This window comes from Trichoplax adhaerens, genomic scaffold (genome assembly GCF_000150275.1).
Source record: "Trichoplax adhaerens TRIADscaffold_1 genomic scaffold, whole genome shotgun sequence".
Classification (NCBI taxonomy): Eukaryota; Metazoa; Placozoa; class Uniplacotomia; order Trichoplacea; family Trichoplacidae; genus Trichoplax; species Trichoplax adhaerens.
In genome coordinates, this window is record NW_002060943.1 from 5,456,155 (window position 1) to 5,467,576 (window position 11,422).

The 11,422-nt window shown below is 31.1% G+C and overlaps 1 protein-coding gene across 1 annotated transcript; it reads left to right on the forward strand.

Annotated features, from left to right (window-relative positions):
- Positions 1-147: 147 nt before the first annotated feature.
- On the forward strand, positions 148-9,077 carry TRIADDRAFT_63495 (uncharacterized protein; the record flags this gene model as incomplete). The annotated part of the gene is made up of 19 exons (XM_002107858.1): positions 148-295; positions 1,416-1,471; positions 2,722-2,807; positions 2,945-3,015; positions 4,201-4,311; positions 4,544-4,621; positions 4,737-4,885; positions 5,135-5,215; positions 5,289-5,357; positions 5,530-5,574; positions 5,736-5,811; positions 6,466-6,552; positions 6,616-6,685; positions 7,033-7,133; positions 7,228-7,352; positions 7,425-7,511; positions 8,125-8,217; positions 8,654-8,740; positions 8,861-9,077. 19 exons carry the CDS (start codon positions 148-150, stop codon positions 8,921-8,923), a joined length of 1,683 nt encoding a protein of 560 aa, XP_002107894.1. The 3' UTR covers positions 8,924-9,077.
- Between the last annotated feature and the right edge of the window lie 2,345 nt (positions 9,078-11,422).

Sequence of the window (11,422 nt, forward strand, 5' to 3'; positions counted from 1 at the left end):
TATTACATATGATATATTAGATTGTTAAAGTGATAGCAACTAACGGCATATAATGTCGTTTTGGTAGTTAAGTAAAACTACTTCTTTGCCTTGTTAACAAATCCGATATTACCATAGGTTTTTGCCAATCAAAATAAAAATACGAAAATGGATTTAAATAATTTGGCTATGGTTTGGGCTCCGAATTGCCTAAGATGTCCATCAGATGACTTAAAAGTGATATTTACTAATACACAAAAGGAGATGGAATTTCTAAGAACGCTAATGCTCAATTTAGATACTGAAAGTGTTAATGGTATGGTATAGTATGCAATTAGGCAAAATTGATCGAAATTGACGAATTTGTTGGAAAATAATGTCATTAGTTACATTGAGAAATCATTTGTTAAGCTAATTCAAATTTATAACACTTTTCTATCTGGGCGATTGTAAAATTCGTTAATGTAGCTTTATCTTGACTTAGAAATGACTTTTTAATTCTTGTAACTGCAAAGTAAAACAAAGTTCTATACTGTTGGGAATATTGAGAAAAAAATGATTGCTGATATCGGTTAGATGATTTCAGTTTCATAGGATAATTATAATATATTATTACGTAGCAATTATTCGTTGTCTTGCGATTGATAACTACTAAGATATCGTGTATTTTTTTACGAAATCTATATAACCTTGAATAAGTTGACTGACTCTTGTATATGTTGTTGTTAAAGTCACAGTTTAAGACTTTATATTTATCAGAGTAGCATGTTCTATATTAATTTCTTATTGTCCCCGATGCTAGCTACATATTTGTGCATATATAATAAAATTTACGGTATGGTCATGTATAATAGTGAACTAACAGTTTACAGTAGCAATGCCGTAATTGAGTATTATGCTATTCATGTAAAGCTGCTTAAAATACCATACCGGTACTGTAGGAAAGCGAGTATGTCAAAAAGATCTGGCAATGTACCGTACTGTATAAAAAATATTCCTTGTATTACATGTAGGATTTGGTCAATTTTGTGCAATGCTGGATACTAATCTGACGGTTAAATTTTAGAATTTTGCGTTTAGATATAAATTGGCTATGTAAACTGCAGTAATATAGAGCTTGGTACAAAAATAATTTGAAATCTTTTCCTTGATATTGTTTATCAGCATATTTGAAATAAAATTTGTAATAAATAATCTTTAGGTCACAAATTATTTAAATTAAACTACCCTCGTAACAATGTTTGCTTGATACTGATTTAAGTAATTATAAATTTTGCGCGGGTCTGATCGCTTACCGTAATTTATTAATTTTTAATTTTATAATTATCTATAAAGAATGAAGTGAGATCATTTTAATGACAATATTATAATGTACATAATACAAGTCTAATTAGTATGTATTTGCATGTTATGGTAATACTTGTACTATTTCGTAGGTAATTATAAACTGAAAGATTATTTTTCTTTGAGACATTCACTTCATATTAATAAAGTAAGTTAGAGAACAAGACAATAATAATTTAGCTGGCTTTCATGTATCATTAATATTTTTGGAGAAAGTGTAGACTTGAATTCCAGTAAAACTAATGAGAATAAATAGCTAGTGTTACTTGCGATAGTAAAAAATGAAAAATCTTTGCAATTTATCAGTAATAAAACCTAATGGATTTATAGGTTACCGGATATCTGTTAGGGTTAAATTTTGCCAAGATCGGTCTTATTTATAAATTTAATTAATAAAGGGCAACTAAAAGTCCATATCCAATTGTACATATCTTTAAAATACTTCTAATATTCAGGAATTTCAGGATTAGGGTGCATATGCTTACAGTAAACAAAAAGAGAATGATAAACAAATTTAAATGGTATTTAGTAGTGGTGTTTAGTATGGTTAAATTAAGTACTGTACTGCAATGACAAGCTGTGCAATTTCAATCATTGCTATTAAAAATATTGTCATATAAAGTAGCCAATAATATTTATAGCTACAAAATTATCCAAATAATCACAGTCAGTGACGTATTAAATAATAAACCAAAGGTATAGTGTTGAATTGATTTTTACTTGTTAATTAGTTGTCATCCATTTTTTTCTCCCAACAAGGTTCTTCTAGACCTGACATTCTTCTCGGTTTCAACTGAGTCTGTTCACTCCATTTCTCTTTTTCTTGGCAACAAAATCAAAACCAGAATAACATGGTAGGAATTCTAGCACGGTCTACTTACATTAGTATCCCAATATTACTCGGGTTACCTTTATAAAGCGACTGAAGTCAAAATTTCTAATTTTAGTTTTCTAGAACCTGATATAGCTAGTAAGCAGTAATATATAATTTCATGGCAAATCGCTTATCATGATCAGTATCTATTAGTTAAACCATTGAAGTCGTATAAAACTTTGTTTCATTATTTCTGGTAGTTAATTAATCCTAACCTGAAAAATTTGTGGTAGAAAGGTTGTAATGGTACGATAGCATTCACAGATATATCATAGACTCGTAGTATAATGTTAAATCTGTGGTATTTTTGCAATAAGCAATATTTCAGTCGATGTTAGGATGCAGCAGCGTGCATGACTAAAACTGGCTATCATCCTTTATCGAGGAGGGGCTATTTTAATTCGCCTTTGTAGGCCAATACATTGATTTAGTGTAAATTGGTTTAACTTTAAGGATCATACTAACTGAAAGATTTACCATCATTCTTAAACTGTCTTCTATCTTCAAATCTCGATTAATAATAGACTAAGTTGCTTATTCGTGGCGGAACTGTGGTCAATCATGATCGAAGTTTTGAAGCGGATGTCTTGTGTGAAAATGGCATAATCACGTCAGTGGCACGATGAAATGATTTCTTTTTGCAACTTATTTAACTTTTGTATAGTAGCTGTGTCTAAAGTATTGATGAAAATCAGAAATTTTAAGCATTTTACTTTTCTAAGACTAGTTAGTCTCTTGCTATAATAGAGAAGTCAGGGAAGGAATCGAAGCACCTGATGCTGAAATTGTCGATGCTACCGGAAACTTAGTTATGCCGGGTTAGTTCAATCTGGGCCATATTTCTTTCTTTAGATTTTCCGTGCCAAGCATGAACAATCTTAGCTTTTAGTTATAATGCAAAGTTGGATTCTATAAATTTATTTCTAACTTGTTTTGCAATAAAACTTAATCCGTATGTTATAATTGGTCAACTGTGCCTCCGAGATTGATTTCTACAGTCTCCTTTCTCATTAGCTTATCAATTTTTCATTTTGATGATAATTGCTCACGTCGACTGTATCCCAAGATTAATTGCAATAGTTTTATTATTGTCCACTTGCCTAACAAAATTATCACTTAGTTGATAACTACAGTCCTTGAGCGCTGCCTTTGCGTTTTGTTAACTGTATCGCATAGATCGATTCAGCAATCTAGCTTTTACCGGTTGCGCAATTTATCAGTTTCACGACCTCAATTCCTTAATAATCTCGCCAGCTACAACTAAGGATTGATTTCTGTAATCTTTTTTCTGCGTGTTTTAAAATTTATAATTTTAAATTCAAATTCCTAACTGAGGATTTCTTAACGCCATTTTATCCTTATTTTAAATGGTTTAGAAAATTATTATTCAATAATATCGTTCAGCTATTTCTCTTTAACTTCTGATTTTGCGCCTAATCATCAATTTTGATTGCAAAATTTTTTGAGATTAAAAAATCACGCGAGTAATTTGAAATTTCATAGATGGAATTCTACTATAGCTTAAACAATATTGTCATTTAGTAAAGCCTTATTAGGGAATAGCCATTAGAAACCAATATGCAGGCCATAAAATTGATATACCATATGATAGTAAATGATAGCTACTACAGTCTTATTAGGGACGAATCTAGCTGAGATAGAGAATATGGGTAATATGTATCAGAGCCGTCATGATGTTGATGGTAAAAGAAAATGATAACTAGGTGACTAAAAGCAGAGACAAATCAGAAAGCTCAATGACGCTTAGCATTTCCGTAAATTTACCCGTTATACCGTATTAGAAGATAAAAAAGTGCTTATGTTTTACTTTATATCGCTATGGAAGCTCTGCTAATTTGTCTAAATGAGCGTTAAAGTATTTGAACTATCGTAGTGCCGTTATGATTATTTATATTTACTCTTTTGAATCTACTACTTACAACCTTTAATTTTATTTTTCTACTTTTCACTTCATTCTAAATATTCTTGCGTCTTGATTTTAGGTGGAATCGATACCCATACCCATATGCAATTACCTTTCATGGGTACTGTTGCTGTCGATGATTTCTACTATGGTACAAGAGCTGCCGTTGCCGGAGGGACAACAATGATAAGTAAATAAAATTTTAGACGAAGTAGTAGACTATCGGCTAACGTTTAAGGTTGATGAGAAACGAATCTACTTGATTTATGTTTGCTACAGATTTGGAAATTAGATTGTCAGTGGTATTTCATAGTTAGTCACGGTAGTCATGCGTTGTGCTTTGAGTCGATAAAAAAATTGAGCTTCTATGCTTGTATCATAGTTTGCAGTAATGGATAACATTTTTATTTCATGTTTTATAGTTGACTTCGTCCTAGGACCTAATGGCGAACCACCATTGCAATCCTATACAAAATGGCGACAGTGGGCAGATGAGAAAGGTAACCTATTCTCTTAAAGCTACTCTAGTTCACTAGTAAAGCAATCAAATACTCATTGATGTCATCGCTATCATCCTTTATAATGGATCCTTAATGCCATGATGGAATTTCAAAGTTTGCTGCGATTATTCACTTCATGTTGGTATCACATGGTGGAGTGATATCGTTGCAGAGGATATGGAAATTTTAACTAAAAGCAAAGGCATTAATTCCTTCAAGATGTTTATGGCTTACAAGGGTGTCTATCAGTTAGATGATCATGAAGTTAGTATTATGCTCAATACTTGATTCATTTCAGTTGTTAGTTATATAAGTTTGAGCAGACACTGCATTTAACTTTGAAATCATAATTTAAATTTCTCGTGAATAATATGGATTGCCGACATATTCGATTGCAATCACTGCATAATTTGTGCGTCGCGATTATTTTCCGGTTGTATATAGAATTTGCAATGACAATTGTATATTTCTATTTCTTCTTTTCTCCAATGATCTGCTCTGATGCTAATAAAGCTATTACAAGCCTTTAAGAGGTGCAAAGAATTGGGAGCTTTAGCTCAAGTTCATGCAGAAAATGGTGATATTATAGCTGAAGTAAGCGGATAACCGTCTTATTTTTTCTCTTCGATACTACAGTAGAATAATTCTCCACTTTTATTATGAATAGCAATCTAAGAAAATGATTGAGTTAGGTATAACCGGTCCTGAAGGCCATGAAATGTGCCGACCTGAAGAGGTTTTAAAAATGATTGATTTCATTTTCTGTTTGTAAAAGTAAAGATATAGCATAAGACTGATTATTCTAAAGCTACATCGTACAACCTAGCAGAAATGAGAAGATGGTTTATTTGTATCATCTATTTCAAGAAATTTTATTGTAACAGATCGCCGTAATCTCTTCCATTTAGGTAGAAGGAGAAGCTACCAACAGGGCAATTGTCTTAGCAAATCAAGTAGGTCTAATTACTCTGATAGTTACGCTTCGAGAGAGAAGTAAATCTATTTTACTTTGATATTGAATTGATTCTAATCCTGAAATTTACTAATATAAAATTAATCAAACTCTACTTAGCTTTAGTACTTATGTTCTAAAACTATTTCTACAATTTTTAAGGTTAACTGTCCGTTATATGTGGTTCATGTCATGAGCAAAAGTGCTGCTGATGCTATTGTTTCCGCAAGACGGAGAGGTATTCTAAATAATGATGCCATGAAGTGATAAAATTGTTTTATATGTAATATGTATCATAACTAGTTGCGACTGATAACCACTTCGTTGGATATCTCCTCATTTCATACTTAAGATAAGTTTGCATTCATGGTATAACTATCTTTAATTTACTAAAGTAAATCATCAAGTCATTCACGTAAAGTCTTCAAAATATTGCCGTGAAATGACATGGAGACTAATTTTAGAAAGTGGACTGCCTATTGTAGATTTTTCAATATAATTACAATCAATCCATTTAATTTTGAATATTTCAACTAAAAATTACATTATGCACATATAATATGATACTATTTCCTAATTAAAGTAAATGGTAGTAATTTTATACATAATTTATCAAGTAAATAACGAATATATCTATGATCTTATTCTATCTTTAATTTATAAGAATAAATTTGAGACTGATACTCGTATGAATATGTAACTCTTCACATATCGTGAGTTTATAAAAGTACTGTATTCTAGCTGGAGGAACATATAGCATTCTAGAACATACTAACAGTAACATAGTAGAAAATTTACTATCATGATGATACATTGGGATTCTATCATGACTTTAGATAAATAAATTAAAGGCCAAGTTCAACACTTTGCATTCTATTTCTATCCATGATAGGTTGTGTCGTATTTGGTGAGCCAATTGCTGCTGGTTTAGGTTGTGATGGTACAAATTATTGGAATAAAGACTGGCGCCATGCGGCTGGTAATAAAATTAAGAGTATAATATTAGAAACAGATGGTATCCTAATTTAATTTTGGACGATAGGCTTTGTGATGGGACCACCAATAAGACCCGATTCGTCAACACCGGACTATTTAATGAATTTGCTAGCATGGTAAGGTTTCAATAACAGGATTATAATCGCAATATCAATCATGCTTTAACATTTAACTAATAGCTTTGATTCCTAACTCTTTCTAAATTTGTTAATGAATCTACTAAATTCTGTGTCATTGTAATATTTATAAATATTGAAAGTATTTTATATAAATTTATACGGGAATGGAAATCGAGATGGATATACATTATTTCATACACAAAGTTTTTTCTGGAATAGAAATTAAAAATAAATTCATATCAATCAAATTTCATAATATATCTGTGTTCTTCATTCTTCTTTTCGATATTTTCGCCTGCATTAATATGATTCAGAATAATGAAATCATAAATAATTCTTTATAGTGGAGATTTACAAACTACTGGTACCGACAATTGCACATTTTGTGCCGAACAAAAAGCTCTTGGCGCAAACGATTTCAGAAAGATTCCTAATGGAGTGAATGGTAAACTATTCATAATTTTATCTAATAGCTTCAATAAAGTCGAAAATATTTACTCTAGGAAATGAATTTAATTAGTCATTATTAAAATTATCAGGAGTTGAAGATCGTATGTCTGTCATTTGGGAGAAAGGAGTTCATTCCGGTAAAATGGATCCTTGTCGTTATGTGGCCGTAACCAGCACTAATGCAGCCAAGATATTTAACTTTTATCCACGGAAGGTAAATACCATGTATGGATAGCGGGGAAACACTACAAGTAAATCTTTAATCAACATTTAATTTCTTTTAAAGGGCATTATTGCAGTCGGATCTGATGCTGACATTGTTGTTTGGGATCCAAATGCGAAGCGTACAATTTCATCTAAAACTCATTATCAGGTATCTAGCGCTGATCAATACTAGTAGCAAATTGATCTTGGTATTTGTTAGCTTTTCCATAGGACTATATTTCGAAGATTAAGATATTAAGCTGGCATAATATATGGATCATCCATACTATCGTTACCATTTATTATATTATTAGTATTGATGTATAGACTTGGAAAACTCATTGGCTGTGTCCTAAAATGACGCACACTATCATAAACGAATTCTGAGATCTTTTCAATCTATTTCCCACTAGTATATACGGTAGCATTCATCATTAAATAGAATTTGACATCAGTTAGATCGATCTCTTATTTTGCCATGGAGTTAGACTTTGAAAATAGATAACTTGAATTACTCTATCTTTTCCACGTATATTTTCAACAGTGAACCATGATAATATAAATTATACGCATTACTTTATCGAATAGAGAACTCCCCATTAAGTGTTTTAACATGGCGAGCACTGAAGTAAACGATTCTTGATTTTTTAGGTCCACTTGTTAAATTTAAACTAATATGTAGGCTAAATTACTGAAATATAACATTCAAATACTATGCCCATATTTAACGTCGATTATTTATGGTAAATTATAAGATAGTAAACATTATTTATGTGTTTTAGGCGGTCGATTTTAATATTTTTGAAGGAATGGAATGCCATGGTGTTACGGTAGTGACAATAAGTCGTGGCAAAGTGGTTTATGATCATGGTCAGGTAAATTATTTACGCGACGAGTCAAATTGCTTCTATTAAATCGATATTAGGGTATAATTTTAAATACTTAGATATTAAGTATTAAGTAAGATTTCAGTGTAATAAAATTTGGTTGATAATCCGGAAATTAATTTCGTTGTAATGTGTACGAAAGTCTATCAGTCATTCATTGCTTTGTATGTCTAATATGTTACTCCAAAAGGTGCATACTGCTATAGTACCCTATTATAAAGTATGATGGAATATTGACCGAATTTTATTTTAAAGATTATCGTATTAAAAACTAGTAATCAATCGTAGCAAAAAATGTGAATACTTACATAATTCTAAAGTAAAGATTTCTATATAGAGAAATTCTGATTCGATCTTATCCAGCTAGATTTTAGGACAGAGACTGAGCATTGACGATATGTCTATTTAATTTTATTTTTTATAGATGAAGGTTGTTAAAGGTTCCGGACGTTATATACCCCGTCAATGCTTTGCTGATGCAGCCTATATGCCAATCTTACAGAGGGATAAAGTATGTGTATAAGATAGCATCAAGGATACTTCTAGTAGAAATTTCTATTTTTCCTCTTAGCTAACGATTCCATCTTCTATGTAAATACCGATATCTAAATTAATCTTACCTTATGTATAGGTTTGCCAACCTCAAAAGGTCGAACGAGAACCGTATACGGGCCCAGTCGTTAGTATACCCTAATGTATCCACTGAAATTACTACTCTTTCGTTGTCATATAGTCTCTATTTCTAGAGATTTTCATCTATCAATGACCTTTATTTTTTCATTTTTTTAGTAGAGTAAAGTGTTGATTCTCTCTTAATGACAGCGTTAAAAGTTACACGAGTATCGATCATTTTGTTTTGTTGTTATTACCGTATAGACCTAGAACTAATTCTCAGTGGATTGTATGATTTCTATCGGTTCTAATTTGTTAACTAGAATAGCTGCTTTAACACATCTAAAATAGTGGAAATATATATCGCTATTTTTGTTCTAGGTATAACTAGACATAGCGGTACAAGATAATTTCCAGCAATTTTAAAATAAAATAGCGTCTTTCATTTATGAAGAATGTTTGTATCTCCTCATTGAGTATGAGATTGGATATTTTTAGAACGATGTGATTGACAGATAAGAAATGTTTCTTGTTTAAATTGAAATTGCTTCGATACTATTTCCCTGATTCTCAAGAGTTTTACATTTGTTTATCGAAGAACGTAAGCTAGAATAAGTATCTTAATAACTTTGGGGTGGGTAAAAATTACTTTAGGATGCTAATAAAAGTGAGATCTGTTTTTTTAATTGTCTTCCATGAACCATTAATATAAAATCCAAGTTGCGTCAATGATAATCAATTACTCTATAATTCGATATATTGTACGCGAATAATTATTAATTATTGATGAGTCTTGATATATTTTAGCGATCAGGTATTATGGCATTGCAATGCATAGCAGCTTAGACTAAAGCTAAAAGCAAAGAATACTAATATTGACCGATATAACTAGCCTATGATATAAGATTGAATGCAGGGTTTGTTTTGGCATCCATTTTGAGGTTTTGTAGTTACTTACTACCCTTATGAATACATTTAGATAGTTAGGCTCATAAATTTTCTCTCTTAAAAAGTATATCTTACATTTGATTATTACTGCTCCGAGTAAAATTTGACGTTCGAACAACGGCAACTGTATATACAGATTAAGACTAAATTCTAAAAATTTAGCAACATTTGACTAAGTTCATTGCTTGCGGCCTTCTTGCTTAAAGTATACCGTACGTGCTATAAAAAATGAGATCATAATCAATCCGAGTATTACAAGAATTAATATTTAGATGGCAAGATCATGAATATCAAGGCTAATACCCCGAAACTGAAGCATCTTTAATAGCGATTTGCTGTTAATTTCTTTTCCAGAAATGTAGATTTCTAAAAATTCTAGGATATTATGCCAGTGAATACTCCAGGAAAATGGCTATAAGTATCAACTATTTCGTAAAGATTCAATAGTGATCTGCTCGTACTTGCTTACAATTTCTGTTCTTTAGAGATAAACTTTCATAGGTGTGATATGATGAATATGTAAGGATTGATGTTCGAATATAGCAATCATTAATATGGGTTATACTGCAAGAACTCTATAATAGCTTGATTTACTCGTATATTTCTCTATGTCATATGACCAAAGTAGGAATTTTATACGCGAATATATTTAGTATATAAATTAACTGGTCTATATTTCAATACTCTTAATCGATTTTATTGAATATTACAAAAACTCTTTCTTAGAGAAGTTACGACACTCTACATAGTTGTGAGAGTAAGAAAATTTAAGTAATTATTTACCCTTACAATAGAATAATCATTAAATTTATTTAGAGCTCTACACTATCTTAATCAGCAGCTTGATTATAAATGTCTAACCTGGGACATAAATTATAGCAGTACATCAAGTTGGTGTGTTTAAACCTTTATTAGTGCTCAATGAAATGTTTGGCGATGCTATTTTAAAAGTTATACAATGTTCTGAATCTCTATGTACTAATAAAACTTTCCTTTAACATCTGTTAGAAGGTAAATTATTATAGGAATAAAATTTTAAGCAGTTATTGCTTCTGAAATGGGGCGATTATTAAGTATAGTTGGAAGTTCTATATACTATCTGGATCAGCAATCGAATTGCATAAATCTAACCTGAAATATGAACTTGTACGTCAGGTTGATCAGCTTGAATCTTCATCAGCGCTCAAATAAGGCGATTATTAAATTTAGTTGGCAGCTTTATACTATTTTGGTCGGCAGTGTGATTACAAATGTCTAATCTGGAACATAAATAATAACAGTAGATCTTGATCAGTTTGAGCTTTCATTAGCGCTCAAATAAGATGATTATCAATACTATTTTAGGCATTCTACATTATCCTGAATCGCTATTCGCTAATAAACTTCCTTCTTGAAAAGTAAACTACCATCATCAAGTACCATTACCAATTTATGTATCCACGAAATACTATACATAGTTATCAGCGGTATTTCTAGGAACTGCATTATCTGCCTTAAATCCGTAGCGAGTTGGCAACTATTTGCGAGGCTATACTCTCTAAAAGGCCAATAAGAACAGCAGGAGTCTACTCTGCTGGATAAACAGAGATGAAAATGAATTTCCACCCATAATTATACGTAATGAAAACATGCA